Here is a 21,412-nt window from a genome sequence, read left to right on the forward strand (position 1 = left end):
GAAACAATATAATAAATGGAGGCTCCAGGGGAAAAACTTGATAAGCGCCAATTTCTTAATTTTAGGATTTTACAAACAGTATTATGGTAGGTCTAACTGGTCTCTACAAAATGTATAAACTGTGCAGGGCAATAAGTTGTTAAATCCTATGATATATGCCTAGTAAAAATAGGGTTGTTCACCACATACGACACGGAGTATTGTAGCTAAACGATTAGATTTGTACAAATTGTAAGTTTTGGGTTCGTGGAAGGACTATTAGAGCTACAATTTAAAAATATTTTTACAAGATACACAGTGTCCCAAATAAGTATAAAATATTATAGTTGTATTTTTTTCAATGGAACACCCTGTATATTATTCCATTTTTAGATTCTACGATTGAAATAAAGATAAATTTGATTAAGGTTTGTCACACTTAAAGCTTACCGTTTTTGAAATACTTTCAATTTTGTGAAATTGCAGTAAAAATTTTAAAATTTCATTTCTCTAAAGGTATCAAAGTTTTTAATACTAAATATTTACTGAAGATTTTTTATGGACCAGATATTGTGTTCCAATAATAAAAATTATACTACCTTATACAGAGTGTCCAAAAATGTATATTAAATAATTACTAGGTTTAAACATCAATAACTTGTTTAATTTAAATGGAACACCCTGAATATTTTACGCGAATCAGGTGTACAATTTAATTGTCTATCAAATTGTATTATACCATTTTTTACCTATCTCTTCAAGTTTTCGTAGAAAATGCATTTTCTTATAATTTAGACCTCATTTATCACTATACCCATGGAATATTGACTATTAAATTTTTTTAAAGCAACATATGTACAAAATGTACAGGTGGTAAAAATAATAATATCGCAAGCTTATTTGTTTACAAACAGAAAATTATTTAAATCTTTGTAAAAGACTATACCAATTAAATATACCACCATTATTTCCGCCCAAAAATTAGTTAATTGCATACTTAATTTCATCGTTTTAATTATTATTCTAAATAAATGTGGATTTGACTCAGAAATCAATATAATAATAAGTTATGAAAATGAACGTCTCTGTTATAAATAAGCATTCTTTAAAAAATGAAATAACATTTTTATAAGGTGTTACTTTTTACCACACTGTCTAATACACATACAAAATTCAATTTTTTAGTATTTGAGCAATTATTATTATTAATCAACGTAAACAGTCAATTAATGTAGTTTGAATACTGGGATCATATTAATTGGTCCTCTTTAATTTTAATATTTAAACAGTCCTTTATTTTTTAATAATATAAGCAAACTATAATTAGACAATATTAGTATCTGTACTCTTTGAAAATTTGTTACATATTTAAAAATAATCTAATAATATCAATATTCCATGGGTATAGTGATAAATAAGGTCTAAATTATAAGAAAATGCATTTTCTACGAAAACTTGAAGAGATAGGTAAAAAATGGTATAACACAATTTGATAGATAATTAAATTGTGCATCTGATTCACGTAAAATATACAGGATGTTTCATTTAGATTAAACAAGTTATTACCGTTTAAAGCTAGTAATTATTTAATATGAATTTTTGGACACTCTGTATAAGGTAGTATAATTTTTATTATTGAAACACCCACCATATCTGATCAATAAATAGTCTTCAGTAAATATTTGGTATTATAAACTTTGATAGCTTTGGAGAAATGAAGTCTTAATTTTTTTAATGCAATTTCACAAAATTGAAAATATTTCAAAAACGGTAAGGTTTAAGTGTGATAAACCTTAATCAAATTTACCTTTATTTCAATCGTAGAATCTAAAAATGGCATAATATACAGGGTGTTCCATTTAAAAAAATGCAACTATAATATTTTTTACTTATTTGGGACATTCTGTATCTTGTAAAAATAGTTTTAAGTTGTAGCTCTAATAGTCCTTCAACGAACCCAAAACTTACAATTTGTAAAAATCTAATCGTTTAGCCACAATACTCCGTGTCGTATGTGGTAAACAACCCTGTAGAATACACGGCAAGAACCTGATAACTACCAGCCGTCCAGTGCTCTCTTGTAAAATAGTGAAATGGCGCTTATCATGTTTTTCCCCTTCTCTCCTTCAAATGGTGTGTTAAATAATCCTTAGAACAACTGCTAATTTAAACAAAAATGGCAATTGAAGTCATCAAATTTTTCGAATTGCGACATATTTAAGGTTCTACTTAAGTATATATTTTTAATTACAATAACAAATAATTTAAAAAAAGTGTCTTTTACTAATTTATGCCTAAACACAGTTTTTTTTAACTGCCGAATTTTTATTTTTTAAGTTTACATAAGACGGATTTTAACTGTTGAATCCTTATATTATTTGGTACTTTCCAAACTCAGTTGTTTGCTGTTGCCGTTTCTCGACTTAATAATGAAATTTAAACGTAAACGATATGATATTTGTACGAAATGTTCAATGAACGCGAAAACTTAACCTATTCATAATAAAGTAATAATATAACAGGTATGACTTTGGAAAATACATAAATCACATTTTTTCAATATCTTATACATTCAATTTTCACAGTCCATGGGATATTTTAAAGTTCACTTCAATATTCATTTTGAAAATATATGTTCTCAATGTTTTTAACAATATGTATAATATATATAGTAGTAAATACAATTAAGAACAGACAGTATTTACCGACCGCTCTTTGAGATACAAGTGTAAATTTATTTAAATTTAGATCAGTTTCTTGACTTTTGTTACAGACAGCATAAAAATTAAACAATTAACTGAAGCAAATGAATGTTTTTAACACTTAATGCTTTATAGACGTATTAGTATAGACAGAAAAACATTTTTGATCAAAATATTTCTAATTCTACATTACATTTTCTTGTATATAAATCAAAAATTATCGTTCTGTCTACAACATTGTTTTTTATTTGAAATATGAAAATTATTTTAACATATAATTATTTTGTAGGTGTACTTTTTAATTCTGAAGGTACTGTAAATTAATTCTGAAAGTTAAAAATACCATATTATATTTTTTTTACACACTGTACACATTGAACAGATTAATAAAATATACAGATAATATAATATCGTTGATTGAAAGAATTGAGAAGATATGTAACCTAATTGCTCTTTAGGTTTTTTTTGTTATTGAGAAAAAAAAAACCTAAAGAGCAAATTCGTGATAAGGTGGATTTGATTTCCCCTTACGTCTCAAGGGCTTTACGGTGGAGCCTCAATTCGTTCTGCGACCAACACATAAAACACTCATTTTCTCTAGTTCGGCTAGCGAAGGCACATCGAAGACGGCGTGGAACTGAAACCGACAGTGTTGCCATACTAAAATGTGTAATATCTGTAATAAGTTTGACGAAAATATCTTTGGATGAAAAATCCGCATTTATGTATTGAAAATTTATTCGTGTTAGTTAGTAACATAGAATAAACAACAAAAATAAAAATTCTTTTATAGGTACTGAATATTTCGTATGATAGAAAAAGTAGTTTAGTTGGCTTGGAAATGACGACTATTGACATTTACCGTAATATTTTACAAATATGAAATAACAGCGATCTGACGCCGCTCTTTGTTTAATCATATAATATAATATTAAATTGTTTATGATAGAAAATTATTATTTATTAACGTACTCCGTAACGTAAAATCCGTAAATGTAGGGATTAATCCGTAGTTCTGGCAACACTGTCTCCGACAACCAACCACTCTGTCGACTGAAAGTAAAACTACGGTACAGTATTCTTTATCCGCTGCATTGTAAACGCACTATCAGCGCTCAGCGGCGCAATCGCCAGCGTTGACGGTATCGCCAGCTATATCTCGGATATGTTTTGTGCCACGAAATCGCCCATACATAAGGTTGCGCATAATCTTATTTCTTCAATCAACGATAATATTTAGTCTGTCCAACCAAGTCTGTATATTTTTGTAGGAAGTGTATTTAATAGGTAGGTACCGGAGATTTTGATATTTAATTTTTTTATTAAATAATTTAATAAGTATCTGTTTTAAATTTTGTATAAAGATTAAGGTTACCTATTAAATACGCCAGTCATAGGGATGCGTAGGGCTTGAATTCTTGTCCCTAGCCTAACTGATGGTACGTCCATGGTTATAATAAAAAAAATACAAAGACACAGTTTAACTCATGCTTTCAATTAAATGGTTTGTTGGTGACTGCGGTTAATTTGATAACCTATAAAAATCTTTTTCGTATATGAATAACTTACTTTTTTTTTTGGTAACATAGTTATTATAATCAGTATGTGTATATATACGATGGACAATTTTTGCAGCATGTCTCTTAACTTAATACTTTGGCGAGGAGTAAAATCGCGGTATTTAGTGCAGTTTTCTGTAGCTTCCTACTAACTACAATCGCTATTTTTTTGGTTTCTTTGTAGGGCTACCGAGAGGCGATTCCTGAAATGAATATACAATATTAATATTAGTTTTTTAATTTAATTAATTAACTGTCAGTGTTGTTCGTCTGTCAGAGTTTTTAATCACAAAACATCCCTCTTTAGAATTTTTTCTTTAATGGCCTATGGTACCACCCATAGTAGGTTAGTCTTTTAGGAGTAAAAGACTAACCGCCCGAACAAACACTAGAGGCGCCACTGTTCATCAAATGGTGAAAAAATTGAGAAAATTTAATCATCTAATTTTGACACAAGGTATCGCGCTTAACTTTTTTAATTTTAATTCAATTTTCATTGTTTTCAAACTATATTATTAGACTTTGTTGTATTTTGTGAATGTATAAATATTTTCTTAATATAAAGTTGTATTATATTAATTTAAATTATATTACATACATATTTAAAATTAAAATATTATGATATATATGCCAGTTGCCGTCTAAAATGTAATCTTGATAATAAAAAGTTAGCTATTGTCAGAAATAGTTAAAATCATGTTAAAATATCAAAATTCACAAGATATTTCATATTATTTCAAAAACAAAAACATAATGGTACAGCGTAATGTTGATACGCAAAACAAAAAGTGCTGTTATATTTTTCAGTTTTCGTTGTCAGCTGCGGAAGCTTCAGTGATTTTAGTGTTTTCGGGTATTTTTATTTGTGAAATAGAAATATTACGTTTGGATTGCAAAACTAAAAGTGGAAGTTTTATTGAAATGTAAGTAAGCGTTTGTCCATTTTATATTTTACTCTTTTCATACCTACGACAAATATACCTACATATATTGAAATTTTATAATTCCTTTTATTTAGAAAACAAGCCTGTAATCCTATAATTGACATAATTATTATGTAATATATTCCATTTAAATGTAATATATTACTTTACAATTAAAAAAATGTAAATTTAAAATATATATTAAAAATATATACAGGCATTAATTGAAGTTTTTAGTGTGCGAACAAGCACGAGAGGCGCTTTATTATTTACTTTCATTTCTTAACATGACAGATGAAGTTCTAAAGGGGGATGTTTTGTGTTTTTACTTTAAATAGTTAATAGACATATGTAGCGAACATGTTTAAGGTTTAATCGGCTATGGAGTAGGTATACTTACCAAATCTAATTCATCTAGAGATTCTAATTTAGCTATAGGAGCGATTTTTTCCTCCATGGTATCTTTTTCTTTAGTAATAAGACATTCTACCCAGGAGGGGTCTTGGAATTTGTCAAAGTCGAAAGCTTTGTTAAAGGAGGCAAATCTGTAACGGTAGTTTGTATTAAACGCACTATAATTTAATTAGTTTATATAGTAAAAGGTGTTTATATAACTGATTTGTTAAGTGATAATTTCTTCTAGAGATGAAACAAAAACCTTTTTAATTACTCTAAAAGATAAAGCGTACATACCTGTGTAATACTTGGGAATGATGACTTCTTGAAATAGGTTTAGGTTCACTCACAGAACGTTGGAAAGTTGTTCTGCTGCGACTAGATGATGACTGTTCTAATACTAAATTTTCATATTCTGGTACCTAAAATTAAGATAGTTTTGAATCAGTCAAATAAGTTTTAGAAACAATGAGTAAAAAGTAGTTTCAGAATAACAGGTAGGTAATTTTTTATTATTTCTGTTTTCTACAAAGTAGTAGATTATTATTATTATTTCTACAAAGTAGTAGTATTATTAGTAGTAGACATTTCAAATCGCACATCTCTTTTCATAATCGTTTCCTCATTATACAAAGCTTGTTATAAGGAGCGAACACTCCAATAACTGGACCAGAACCGTTCTGCTTCCCAAGTGGAAACCAACTTAAAGCGGAACTCAAGAACCTGAAAGACTCCATCCGTAACCTGGAATGCGAGTCCTTCAACGGCCTAAGACACTCGAATAAATTTCTCAGAATTTACGACCGAGATAAATCGGAGATTTTCCTTGACTTAAGTAAGAACCACCTTCGGATTGTCACGGGTTTTATAGGACACTGTCTCCTTAATGAACAGCTCAGTCGATTGAAGCTAAGAAACAACAGCGAATGAAGATACTATTCTCTCAATGCTGCGAATTTCATACACAGAACATCGGACCAACGCGCAACGTATCAATTCTAAGGCAGTTAAAAGTTAACACAAGACTTTCAACCAAAGTAAACTAGTCATACCTTAGGTACTTCGGGCACATTTTGAGAAGAACAGATGGACTGGAAAAAATCATAATCGAAGAGAAGATTAATGGCAAACGACCAAGAGGAAGGTCTTCGACGCGCTGGGTGGACCAAACTAAAGAAATTATTGTTCACGGTCTGCAAGAGGCTTCTATAGCCGCTCAAGATAGAGAGGGTTGGAGAACAACGATGGAGACATGATGTCGAGAGTTAACGGACGAGGATAAGAAGTATATTTAATTTAAGGGACTAATTATTATATTCAATATCTTTAATTTACCTCTGATCCCTTTAATACTGTGACTTCGTCAATAGTCCAACCGGCCGATCCTTGCGAGAGTCCTTGTATTTGACTGGAACACTGTTGCCCTATCGTTGTCACTTGACTACCCTGCCTGTCTTGTAATAGCGCCAGTATCATTCTGACATCGTTGCCAAGCGAACTTTCTAACGTTTCCACTTTTCTACTTAACGATTCTAATTGGCCATGTAAAGCTTCTAGATGCGAACGGCTGACGTAAAGTATTTCACCATCTTTTTCGGAATGTTGGACTGCATTGGTGGCGGAATGCGAAGAGGGTTGCCCTCCTCCAGCGTCGACGGGAACTAAAATCTAAAAATATGATAAAATCATTATAGAAAATATGTACAAAATCACATTAACTTGACAAAAATGTAAATCAGTAAAGTGTCGTAACTACAGTTCAGAAGGGTACCAAAACTGTAGCTGTTAAAACAACACAAATAACTCCACAAGGTGGAGTAACCTCCCTCCTACTGTGGAGCTTGGTAGTGCATGAAAATAGACGAATTAATCCGAGCGGGAATATACTACATAATGTGAGATGACGTAGTCATGTCATCTGTATACCTTATCATGACTATGACCGCTCGGGAGAAACATGAATGGCACCCTGTATGATATCCAAAATGAACTCCGCATCACTGAGTAATGGTCAGGACGGTCGGGAACATCAACTCAGAAAAAATCGCGATAATGCCATTCACCAGAAAGCGAAGTCGGAAAAATTAGAATAGAATCCATCTAGATGAAAAAGAAATACTGCCAAAACGGGAAGTTAAATATCTGGAATATTATCCAAATAACCCTGGACAGTAAACTTCTATGGCATATTTCTAAACGGGCATATTAGGAACATTACCAGCAAAGCGTCAAAGGCTCTTATGATACGCAGAAGACCGGCGGGGAATAGATGAGGAACATTTTGCGGTCGATATATAGCATGATAGTAAGACCGATGATTACCTATGGAGCAGTTGGTACACAAAACTAGAGCAACGTACAGCAATGCAATCTGTTGTGTGATCTTAGGTAGGAACTAATCAGAAACAGGAAATCGCCATCTTATCCGCTAGTCAAGCAGCACTAAAAGCGATCAGATCAGTAACCATCAATTCGAAGTTGGTCAAAATATGCTTAGAGAAGCTGAACAAATTAGGCAAAGAAAATATAGTCCTCCTACTCTGGGTACCAGCTCACCAATGGATAGTAATGTGAAAGTAAATAATCTAGCTAGAAAAGGAGCGAACACTCCACTAACTGGAGAAGAACCGTTCTGCTTTCCAAGCGGAAACTACATTAAAGCAGAACTCAAGAACTTGGATTACGCCAACGTTCTCAAACACTCGAAGAAATTTCTCAGAACTTACGTCCGAGAAAAATCAAGGATTTTCCTTGATTTAAGTAAGAACAGTCTTCGGACTGTCAAAGTGTTTTTAACAGGACACTGTCTCCTCAACAAACACCTCAGTAGCTTGAAGCTAAGAAACAACGGCGAATGCAAATTCTATGGGGAAAATGGGAAAACACCAGAACACCTTATCAGTGAGTGCGCCAAGACGACAACCATTTATGTCATAAACTTTGGTACGACTGACACCGGAGAGGGAGAACTTGCGTCTGTGAATTTGTCTCAGATACTGGTCTTAAGAAAGGGTGACGCACAATAGATCTCTAAGGTCGCGGTGATTAACCCCCTTCCCAAACATTCCACATTTATAACCACAAAGCGATCTACAATTAAAATAGTTGGCTATTCTGGTTTTGCTCGTTTGGTTCTACTCTTTAACCAATTTACCTCATCTCCATGTGGCTGTTCTATCTGAGGTACGGGTGGACTGGGACTGTTTGTATAGTAACTGGTGCTACTAGACAAGGGTGCACTGGTGTGAGCGTGAGACGCGGCTGGGGGCGGGGCCGAGCTGTGCTGATGGGTGTCAACTGACGATTGCCGACGAATAGTACGGACGCGATGTGAGGACGGGGGCGTGGCTTGAGCTATAACAAAGAATATTCTATGATATTATTTTTTTATCATAATTTAATTATAACGTACTTGCTATTAGCAAATTGGCAACTATAGTAAGAGAAGCTATTCGCTTGTTTATCTCGATAAAAATTGTGATAAATCCAAGACAATAAGGTTTTAGAAGTTAACGAAAAAATAGAGCATCACATAAAAAAGGGCATATAATATTTCTTATTAATATAATATTTATTTACTGTTGTACTATCAAAATGCTTTTTTTATTAATAAAAATACCCTATAATAAAAAAACGGCGTCAAAGACGGCTGGGGAATGACGATCGATAATAATTTCGGCGAGGTCAATCTCTAGACGTCATTTACTCAAAATTGACATAAAACTTGTCTCACTAATTATAGCAAGATTAAAAAAGGATAGGACGTTTCCAGACACAAATCTATTTCCAAAAACTATTTTTTTTCTCGAATTTTAAATTACACTTTTTAAAAATCATTTTTACTCAATATAAAAATCTATTACAACTTTCTTATGGTCAGCTCGCAATAAGCACCATTAAAAAATAAAAAAGAGTAGGTGCCAAGTAAATAACGCCTAGAGTTGGCCCAGCTAAAATTATCTTCGATTGCCATTCCCCAGCCGCTTTTGACGCCGTTTTTTTTTCGATCGTATGGTATTTTAATTTATTATAAATTACAAGAATATATTAATACATTTATTCTTACAATACATTTAAGTTATAAGTTAATTCTGCACGATACTACTTTCAAGTAAGATATTTCTAAGATTCTCAAAGATATCCTAAGCGAATATATAACAAATATGAAAATAACCCTTAATTTTATTTTGTTTTTAAGCGAATAACTTTAGAAATTTTTTAGCATTCTGGTTACTATAAAAATATCTTAAGATATGATCTTAGCTATGTAATGGCTGTACATAAATTTTGAAGTCGACTAAATGTGTTATGTATCATAATTACTGTAACTATGATTCTCACTTTTTTTATTAATTTTATGATAAATATATTGTATTATACAGGGGGAGTCTTAAATAAGTGCAAATATTTTTAGGGCTAGTATATTTCAACCCCAGAAACACGATTACGATTTTTTTCCCGATATTATTTTTTTGAAAATTTGGAATTTTTTGTTTTTTTTTTATTTATAAACACAGTTTCTTGATAATATGGCAACAGATCGTAGATAAAATTTACAAGAAAGAAAATTCAGAAAAAATCCAGTGGTTCTCAAAATTTTAGTAAAAAATATTTTTTTTTGCAAATTTTCAAAGTAAAATAACTCGATTATTTTGGATTTATCTAAAAACCGGTAAAAGAGAAAATATGTTTCTCTTATAGAGATCTACTAGCCCTGAAAATATTTGCACTTATTTAAGACTCACCCTGTATAAGTATAACTCATTTTTATAATAATCTTTCTAATGGTTATTTTAGAAAATGTAATAAGTAATAATTTACTTGAGTTTATTTATGTAAACCACTTATTTTTAAAAAGTATTTATTCATGCTTTGCATTTAATACCATGCTAGTATCAACAGTATAATAAAAAAAATATCTAAAAATTAATACTAACATTTTCATAAAATTTGTGGTCTATATTAATACTAACAAAAAAATACGACTTGGATATCTAATATCTAATAATTATTTAATGTATACATACAGTTTGTAGAAGGTAAAAATCCAACCACTAGTCAGTTGATACTTTTTACTAAGAGAGTTTTTACTATACAGGGTGGCCCATCGAAAACGTTCCGCAAGGCATAACGGCCAGAGTAATTTTTTTTTCAGAAAATTCAAAAACACGTCAATGTTTGTGAGGGGGACAACTTTTGCCCCAAAAAAGATTACAAAATCTTCAACCCTCTAAGCGGGGGTGTCATCCCCCAACTTTTTTCAAATGGGAAGGGGGGTCAAGTGGCGCCGCAATGAAAAGAGCTTTCTATTCGCTATATTTCCCCGTTTGGTTTTTGAAAATCGGTCGTCATTGAATATGAAGGATTGAAATTTGAAAAGTTTATTTAAACATTTATCAGAATAAATGATAAGGATAAATTCCTTCGACAAATTTGCTGTTTTTTCTTATTATTTCTAGATGTTTACGCATTTTTTCACTTGCCACAAGGTTGAACGATCAGGTGCGGTAATTGCTAGATAGCTGTTCTGTGACTTGTGCGTTGAAGTTCTTTTCAATATCGTTTAACTTTTTAACAATCTACACCATAATTGCTCACTTGCAGAAAAAGTGGAAATAATCGAACTTTATTTTAAAAATAATGAATGTATCGGGTTGCGCACACATTCAATGAACACCATCCTGACAAACACCTTTATGGCAAAATTGTCCGCGAGTTAGTAGCAAAATAGAATACAAAGAGGCAGAGCGAAAATCTTGTAGTAAATGAAGCTATGGAGGTATTCGTATTGGGCCAAGTTGCCATGGATAGTACGCTGAGTACAAGAAAATTAGCCAATGAGACCAGCGTGAATCGTACAAGTGTCCAAAAGATATTAGAAAAACACAAGTTCCACCCGTACAAAATTTCTGAAACTATGAGTGAACGAGTGGCGAATGATAATAATTTCCTATTTAATCTGTGTTTTTCGGATGAGTGTACCTTCTTTTTGAACGGTGTAGTTAATCGGCACAACTGTCGGTACTGGGCTGAGGACAACCCCAGGGTTTTTCACGAGGTGCACACACAAAACTCCCAGAAATTGAACGTGTGGGCTGGTATTTTTGGAAATTCTATTGTGGGTCAGTTTAACGATATTGAGAAGAACTTCAACGCACAAGTCACAGAACAGCTATCTAGCAACTACCGCACCGGATCGTTCAACCTTGTGGCAAGTGAAAAAATGCTTAAACATCTAGAAATAATAAGAAAAAACAGCAAATTGGTCGTAGGAATTTATCCTTATCATTTACTCTGATAAATGTTTAAATAAACTTTTCAAATTTCAATCCTTCATATTTTCTCAATGACTCGACCGATTTTCAAAAACGAAGCGGGAAAATATAGAGAATAGAAAGCTCTTTCCATTGTGGTGCCACTTGACCTCCCTTCCCATTTGAAAAAAGTTAGGGGATTACACCCCCGCTTAGAGGGTTAAAGATTTTGCAATCATTTTTGGGGCAAAAGTTGTCCCCCTCACAAACAAAATTGACGTGTTTTTGGATTTTTTGAAAAAAAAATACCCTGGCCGTTATGCCTTGCGGAACGATTTCGATGGGCCACCCTGTATATGAAATGATACCAAATACCTATTCTATTAATACCTAATGAAATTATTTAGGGGTGTCTAATTCTCTTTTATAAAATCATACCTATATAGTCTACCCTATGTTTTATCAAGAAAAATACTGCGAGCTACAAACCTACTGTAATATTATTACCTAAACATTTTAAAATATTTGAATATCAAGATTACATGTATCAAATAATAAAATAATTTCAAAAATAAAATTCTAATTAATAATAATAATCATTTATCTAATTAAATTAAAACTGAGTGCTATAGAAAGGAACTAAATATATAGAAAATACAGTAGTAGCAATAATTTAAAAAGTTTAAGTTAAAATTAACTATTTTTTATTAATTCTTCTAACCTTTATAGTTCATCCGATGAAAGAATAGGCTAACAATAAAAGATGAAGAGTGTTCTTAAAATAAAAAAATAAAATTGTTTTAGTGACAATTTAGTGAGAAAAGATCACATATAAATATTGTAAGTTAGTGAGACACCATATGAGAGAAAACAAAGCAGAAAAATGATACTTACCTACTAATGGCTGGTGCGTTTTGTGTAATCTGAGATCTGGAATGCTCCTTTTCAGTTGCGATAACATGCCTAAACACATAAAAACGCAAAAACCTTTTTTTAACATCACAAACATCTAAGATAAAAAATACATATTGAAATTCAAATAAAAAAAAATATTTTTATATATTCAGGCAGGCTTTGAAATCTTATAGTCTTGATATTACTGACAAAAACTTTGCTACACCTAGGTAAAAAATTGGCAAAAAATTCAAATATCGTTTACTTCAAAATCAAACCTAAAACACTATCCGTGATTTGTTGACAGTTAGATAAAAGTAGCAATTCACAGCTGTTAATAAATTAAAAATAATCTGTGAATGGTTAAGACGTGAATGACAGAACGATCAGCTACGAAACTATTCATTTAGAAGTGCGAGTGCGAAAGCTGCTAATTTACCGTCTTGCGATTTTTAACTGTTCCTCTATCTAATTATTTACGAAAAGGTTTATATGGTAATCGCAAAACAATTTCCGATGCTCGCCATCAACTTTGAGTGACAAGCGATGGCGACAGCGCTGCCAGATTGTGATGGATTTATGAGTTGAATCTTAATTTAAAATTGACAAGCAACATATGTATGATATTATTTTTTAAAGTGTTTTACGTTTTATCTTTAATTTAATAACTAATATTAATTTTAGTGATTAATTGATTTATTTGTTTTATAGCTTATTTTACTTATTACATATTGGCAAAAACTAGTCCATTATGAAGATTATTATAAGCGTTATTATCGGTTATTTATTTATTGATGTACATCTTTCAACGCCATAAGTGGTAATAACAAATAAGAGGGTTCTAGTAATGCACAAACTAATAATCACAGAATTTAATAAAAATTAACTTTGAAAGTGGTATAATGTGCTTATCCATCAAACTTACTTTTCTGAATGCAGTCAAGGGTAATAAAGGACCTTTATTGTCACGTTCTCGTTCAAAATAGTTAAAAAAAAACAGGGAAGCTACAAGCTCTTTGCTTCGACTGTTTAAATGCTTCGGCATATTTTCTACACACAATTTCAAGAAATGCAATACCAAAACTCGAAAATTTAGTTCTTATGAAAATAGGTAAAAAACGAGAATTACTCACAAAGATTCAACAACAACACGATATTATTCAAAATAATGACTGACACTAGGATAACTGTCAAATAATAAAGGACAACATTGCTGAACACGGCGCAATGTGACCAACATAGCGATAATAAAATTCGGGTTAAATTAATTTTTGCAGCTTTATTCTAAATAAAATATCTGTTACAATCATTTTCTCTATAAAGTAAAATGAAGAGCTGCCCGGTATTTTAAATTATACAACAAATTTAAACATTTTTGCCAAAATTTCATTTAGTCAGGTTAATAGAGTTTACTGTTAATGTCGATATGATTGATGACGTGCATCGGAAAATGTTTTGCAATTACAATACTTTGTTTTATTCACTATAATCAAAGTGTATTATAAGCTTGGTTCATTTCAACAGATTTTTAAAATTCCGACAGCAGCGCTTGGTACGGTAGAAATCAGTACTGTCCGGCTAACTTTATTTCACGCCGTCTCGGTTCATGTTGGTTCAATTCGATTAATATATAAATCGTAGCTATGTTATAATATTTAAGTATCGTGGTTATTACTAGTATATAGTTATTGAAACTATAAAATTCTCAGGTACGAAGGTTTTTGTGATGTAAATTGAAACACTGTTTCGGATACAAAAATTAAATGAAAAAGAACGTGAACTGGGCGACGAGTTGTGTCGTGACGATTTCAAAAGATAATAAAATTGCAGAAAAAATGGCTACACGAAAAGAAGGGCGTAATGGCGTGGTTGTTGGGTTTAACAATACTCAATATAACTTTCCTGGAACGACGCGCGACGTTTTACAGCTGTGATTTCAGGGACCAAAAAAACATTAAATAAATTTGACAATATAGTTGTCACATTTTTAAAATTTTTCTCTAGGACGCAGACGGTAAGGAAATTTGGAAAAGTATAAACGGAATTAATCTTTTAGAATAAGCAAAAACTCATATAGGGTGAGCCTTAAATAAGTGCAAATATTTTCAGGGCTCGTAGATCTTGATAAAAGGAACATATTTTCTCTTTTCCGTTTTAAGTCCAAAATAACCGAGTTATAATTTTGAGAACCACTGGAACATTTCTGGGTTTTTCTTTCTTGTAAATTTAATCTACTATCTATGTTGCCATATTATCAAGGAATTATGTTTTTTAACTACAAACTAAAAAAAATCCATTTTTTTTTAAATTCCAAATTTTAAACCTCAAAATCGTGTTTCTGGGGTCGAAATATACTACCCCTAAAAATATTTGCACTTAATTAAGACGCACCCTGTATAAAGAATGTATCTTTCTGAAGAAAGTTTTCCTCTTGTAAAAACAATCCGTGGACATACCGTATTTATTTTGAACTATTATTTTAATTTGAACTATATTATAATTTCATAACAATGGGTGAATGGCTAACACTAGTGGTAGATTATTAATATTTAATTCAAAATGATATTTCAAGTTAATTTCATTTAATTTAACTATTATTACACACTAACATTGATAAAGATTATGAAACGGTATTTAGAGTAGTAAATTAAAAATGCTATGGTTAAATGTATGAGCCTCACAAACGTATTTTTTAATAAAACGATTTTATTTTATAAAATAAAACATGCACTGCAAAATGCTTAGGAAAACTGGATAAAAAGCTCAATGGTTGTTACATTCTTCATTCGACTAATTGCTAACTCGGTAACAGTAAAAAATGCCTTTTAAAAGCAGGACAAAATGAAGCATACTCTACGATTAAAAATTATAATGAATTAAAATCGTTTTATTGCTCTGAAAATAAAACTGTAAAGAATTTCAAAGCTGCTTAAAATGTATAGATTATTTTATTATAGCCCGGGAGCCTGCCATAGGTTTATAAATTATGATATTTTATTATCTGGTTATAATAGTCTAAGAGCTAGCAAAGTTTTCGATAAATTATTTTAAGAAAGCTGGGGTGGAACTCTGTAACGAAATAGCTATCGGTAGCGATGAAGAATACTCTCGCTTGCCATTTAGTTTGTACGGCCAAGGTCAGTATTCTTTATCGCTACCGATCGCTATTTAGTTACGGAGTTTCAGCCTGGCTCTTTAATATATCTTTTGCTCTGCTTTCTGGAACAGCGTGCGAGTTATCTGGTTACCGTTAGACGTTGCGTTCACTACTGCGCATTGAAAGAAGATCCTATATTTTTTTTATTTAGTCCGTTAAATTCTAATATTGAATATAAATCGAACAAGTGTCCATATCGCGGCGCGAAAGCGTTCCGCCTATAACGCGAGAAGTCCCGAGTTCAATACCGGCTCGGGGTAAACTTTTTTTTATTATAGTTTCGTTTATATTCTGTCGTAAAGCATTAAATAATTATTTTTTTTAATCACCAGAATTATTTAATACTTTACTATCAGAATATAAACGAAAATTAAATAAAAAAAAGTTTACCCCGAGCTGGTATTGAACTTGGGACTTCTCGCGTTATAGGCAGAACGTTTTCACGCCGCGTTATGGAGACTCTTTCGATTTATATTATTTATATTATTAAATACTCGAATTTAAACAACTAAATAAAAATATAGGAACTTCTTGCAATGCGCAGTAGTGAACGCAACGTCTATCGGCAGCCAGACGACTCGCATGCTGTTCCAGAGAGCATAGCAAAAGATATATTAAGGAGCCAGCTTTCTTAAAATACTTGTTTTCCAAACGTTGCTAGCTCTGGTACTATAGCATTGCATTCAACGGAAGAGAGATGAACTATCAGCTCAAAAACTTCTACTTACAACAAACAAATTATTTATATTTTATATTGAGCAAACATCTCTCTTGAGAAAACATATTGAGTTTTCAACAAAAATCGATGATGATAAATTTCTGCAGATTGCGTTAGATCTTTCGGTAACAAACGTTGAGTTTATCTTGATATTTTGATAATTTTCAAAGTTAACTATTAAGTAATTAGTCGATAGTTTATTCCCTTACCATAAAATGTTGACTGTTAAAGCATATGCTACTACAAGCTCTCGAGTTATTAGCATCCATAGGAAAATTATGCTTTCTTATGATTTCATAAATTTATTAGAAAATTTAAAAGTTTTTTTAAAAATTTTAATTTAAAACTGAAATACGCAACATCTTCATATTCGAGACTAAAATAACTTTGACTTATTGTTTCTTATAGATGCTTACTATAATATAATCATATAGTTTTTTTTTCTTTCTTGGGTTCCGCAAAATGAGTTTGACTCATTTGTACAGACTAGTGCGAACAAGACGACTACAAGTTTTAGAATAACGTGCCTGAAAAAGTCCACTATGCTGGAGCGAAACGTCGCATAAAAAATGTTTTCCATACCCAAGAAAGAAAAAAAAACTATATGGAAATAAACTAATTGTTAAAGAAAAAGAAACGATTAAACTATATTATAATGTATTAATTGTATTTTTTCTTATTTATAAAATACTTTTAAAAATCTTAGAAATAAAGTTACCTTTGGTTATCACACGAAGAATGTATAAGAAGCTCGAAAACAGATGTAAAACAATACCACAACCAATTTTGTACTTACCTGTTATTGAATTTAGTGTAGAAGATCGCCGTTTTTCTTCACCAAAGTTTAAATTTAAAGGTGTCACGTCTTGACCAGCTTTATCCGTGGTAAATTCCAAGATTCCATGACCTAATACCAGAAAAAGAAAATGTATTCCAATTCAAATATGTTTTTTTGTAAGGTAATATTTATAAGGTATATAAACAGCCAAATCAATCGGCTTGTGATATTTTAGTAATTAAATTCCATAAAAAAATGCACAATAGATTAAACTCTGATACACAATGTTTTGCAATAAAATATGAAAAAAAATCTACGTTTAATCTGTAATTTGCCTTATTCAAAAAAAAACATCGACAAACAAATATATGTACTATTTTTATTTTTGTTTATACACACAATGAATTTTATAACAATTGTTTAAAAGTATGTTTTTATAACAAACTTTCATAAACAATAAATACGACTAAAATGTGTTGCGTTGTAGTTTGTCTGTTTTATTTTGTTTGTAACTGATATATAGTGTATATTATGTATTTTGCTGTATTTGCTATATATATTGCTGTATTTTGTTGTATTCTAAAAAAGGTTAGGGAAGAACTTACTAGTCCACCATCACCACTCTTTATAAAACATAGAAAAATTCTGTAAAACAGATGTAAATAAAGATAGAATAAAAAATATAATACAGCGAAATAGAAAACATAATGCAACAAAGCACAAAGTATATCAGTTATAGAGAAACTTCAGTAAAATCGTTTTCCCCTTTGCTTGAAGTTTTTTACATTTGAATTTTTTGTATACTTTGTTCTACGACCGGGAATATTTCGACAGATAGACGAAGACAGATGACAGAAGAGATTCGACAGATAACAGAAGAACGTCAGATGATGCCCATAATATACCACTAAAACAAGTTTCTAATATTTTTTAAGTTAACTATGGGTGGGTTTAATGGATATGGTGGTGTTTTATTTATACCTGTGTAATATTATAAATTTTAAATTTAATTTCCTGCTTTACATTCCAGTTATTGTAGTAACTTAGTTCTTGGTAAAATAAAATAAACTACTTTGAAATTCAAATGACAAACACATCTATCACTGTCAATGATTTTGTCGTTAGACTATAGTAAGCATAATATACCGTTTGGTAAAACAATAGTGCCAAAGATAGCTTGGCAATGACAAGCATTGACATTTTATATGTAAAAATACATGGTAAATGTCATCGATCGCTATTTCCATGCCAACTTTTTATAAATAAATGCTCAATGTAACCAGAGATGTAACAAATATATTTGTTTCATTTGACATTTATTTGTTAAGTACTCTATATCACCTGATTCCGATTCGTCGCTGTATTGGCTTTCCTGTCGACCATTTACCGAATTTCCTCTCGAACTTAATCCGTTAGACCTAGAAGGCACTCCTCTAAAATATCTACTTTCCTTGCCTTTCGGATAAAAAGATCTTCTTGGAACAACTCCAGCTTGCTCCTCCTTAAATAAGACAATAAATTATTAACATCATTATTAAAATCATTGTTCTCTTTGTAACTACATTTTTTATTCTTATTAAACTAATTTTACACACTTTGATTTGTATTTATTACATGACAAAGTCATACTTTATGAGTATATTACAATATCTAAAGATTTTTACCTGAATGTTTTTATATGTATACTATATATACCGGGTGCGTCTCAAAAGTGGCCACCCCTATAGCTTTTTTTATTTTTCAGATAAAAAAACCACATTTGATATGTTAGTATATGATATAAATTAGGATTGATTGACGTATTCCATTGTTTTCGGTCACTTCCTTTTTCACCGGAAAGGACTACAACTTTTGATTTTTAAATGGCACCCTCGGTATTTTTTTACTTTATTCGATAGAAAAATACACTCTGACTAGAATGACGTATCATATGTCAACTTGTGACATTTTCGCATATGGTTTATTTGAAAATGCGGTTCATAACGACAATTTCACTCGAAGTACCAAGTGTGTGGTATCAAATTATTCGTAAAAAAATTCTTTTTCCAAATATATACACTCTGACTAGAATGACGTATCATATGTCAACTTGTGACATTTTCGCATATGGTTTATTTGAAAATGCGGTTCATAACGACAATTTCACTCGAAGTACCAAGTGTGTGGTATCAAATTATTCGTAAAAAAATTCTTTTTCCAAATATGCTAATAAGCCATCCTCGTTCCATTTGAAAAAATTGAGATATGATTAAAAAACGGTTTGGGCATCTTTTAACCGGCCAGGATAAGAGACGAAAAACATTAGATGATCAAATCTATTTTTCCAGGCTCCTTGATTAAAAATCGGTGTTTTTAACATAGTCAGGGCACTTTAGATTGAAATTTAAAATACAATTTTTTAAGCGAGAATGTCAAATGTTGACATGTGATATGTTATTTTATTCAGTCAGTCAGAGCGTCATTTTCTATCGAATAAAGTAAAAAAAATACCGAAGGTGCCCTTTAAAAATCAAAAGTTATAGTAATTTCCGGTGACACAGGAAGTGACCTAAAACAATTGAATACGTCAGTCAATCCTAATTTATGTCATATACATACTAACACACCAAATCTCGTTTTTTTATCTGATAAAATAAAAAAGTTATAGGGGGTGAACCACTTTTGAGATGCACCCGGTATAAAAACCTTTATATAGCTTGTTTAGAGGTCGACATTTGTTCGTTGTTAAATTGATATTTTTTTTACAAACTCGTAAACACTGATTAGGATAGAGGACTCTTTCTTTGGGAAAAACTGAATATTTTTTTGTTGGACTGAAACCCCACCGCTGTCACCAAATTTATGTAACAATAGCCTTGACTTTAATTGTTATAACATAAAATATATTTAATTATGTTAGATCGCATCTGTATACAATTTTTGTTGAGGTTGTCTTTGATTTTGATAATTAGAGTTAGTTTTCATTAAAGATAATTTGAATATTTTGTAGCTAATGGTGGTTACTTACATCTCGGAGATTAAATGTAATTTCCAGGTTGGTTAAAAAATGGTTGTAAAATTCTGGGTAGAGCTCTAAAACATCTAAAAGGTCATCTCTGTGGATTTTGTGTAAGTCGCAGTAAGTCAATGCTCTCACGTTGCAGGCACTCTTTCCTAAAACATAATTTTAAAAATTATAGTACATGTTCATTAATTATTAATGATGTGGTTGTAAATAAAATAGTATACAAACCTCGGAGGAAAGTTTTCATTATTGTCTCGATATTTAGTTAATCTCTCGACAGTGAAACACTTGCCTCCTCGGTATGTAATATACTATTACAATACCAAACTTGAAGATTTACACGAAACAATTTTGTGTTTGGTTTGGTTAGAACTGTATTTACCCACAATGATAACTGTATTGAAACCAAAACAAATGGATTTCCATTGTCTTTATTTTTGTTTGGCAGAAGTATCACTGATCGTTATAAAGTGTGAACTAATCTAAATCCTAAAACTACTGAGCTTCACCCATGAAGAAGTTGGGTGTAATAAAGAATGAGGTTCTTTACTAAGAATACACGCATTGGTGCGTTTTATGAGTGGTTGTCATATTGTTGAAATTTTCATACTTGATTGCTAGAGATTTATTATTAGACATGAATACGATACGATTTTAAATTTGCGCTTTTCTCACTGGGGTTCCGTGTGGACAACCCGGGCTTTCGACCATTTTATGTTGTGATGCTTGGACCCGACTTCATTGTTTCTATAATGAAGTCCGGCATGAAATGATAACATGATAATAGAAATAGATAATAGAATTAAGGGATTGAGTATCAAAACTCGTCATATCCATTTTTGGTAATTTTGAGTAAACATTTCTATATTCTAGTATTGCCGCCCAGCACAATATTCAGTATAATTTTTGTATTTGTATATATGTACCTAAAGTGCTCTCGAATAGTTGAATTTAGATATTTTAAATAGTTTTTTTCTTTGTTCTTTGTATTTTTTTGCTTCCGACGACGGAAAGAAATATACTTTCCGAAACGTTAAGCATTTTTTTC

At 31.2% G+C, this 21,412-nt stretch overlaps 1 protein-coding gene across 5 annotated transcripts in view; it reads right to left on the reverse strand.

Moving 5' to 3' along the window:
* Positions 1-3,636: 3,636 nt before the first annotated feature.
* Positions 3,637-21,412, reverse strand: part of LOC115875917 (potassium voltage-gated channel subfamily H member 6) — a 318,511-nt gene continuing 300,735 nt past the window's right edge. For 3 of the 5 annotated variants that reach the window (XM_030891499.1, XM_030891497.1, XM_030891498.1), the window contains exons 16-24: positions 20,368-20,513; positions 18,702-18,861; positions 17,379-17,489; positions 12,708-12,776; positions 8,714-8,913; positions 6,895-7,227; positions 5,857-5,981; positions 5,564-5,708; positions 3,637-4,443 (exon numbers count right to left, since the gene is read on the reverse strand). In XM_030891499.1, coding sequence (XP_030747359.1) covers positions 4,402-4,443; positions 5,564-5,708; positions 5,857-5,981; positions 6,895-7,227; positions 8,714-8,913; positions 12,708-12,776; positions 17,379-17,489; positions 18,702-18,861; positions 20,368-20,513 — 1,331 coding nt within the window. In that variant the 3' untranslated portion in view covers positions 3,637-4,401. Of the gene's footprint in view, positions 4,444-5,563; positions 5,709-5,856; positions 5,982-6,894; positions 7,228-8,713; positions 8,914-12,534; positions 12,589-12,707; positions 12,777-17,378; positions 17,490-18,701; positions 18,862-20,367; positions 20,514-21,412 lie in introns of all 5 variants that reach the window. The other 2 variants (XM_030891496.1, XM_030891500.1) reach the window with 2 other exon arrangements.

The sequence above is a fragment of the Sitophilus oryzae genome, unplaced genomic scaffold (assembly GCF_002938485.1).
Source record: "Sitophilus oryzae breed Bouriz unplaced genomic scaffold, Soryzae_2.0 scaffold_1396_pilon_pilon, whole genome shotgun sequence".
Classification (NCBI taxonomy): Eukaryota; Metazoa; Arthropoda; class Insecta; order Coleoptera; family Curculionidae; genus Sitophilus; species Sitophilus oryzae.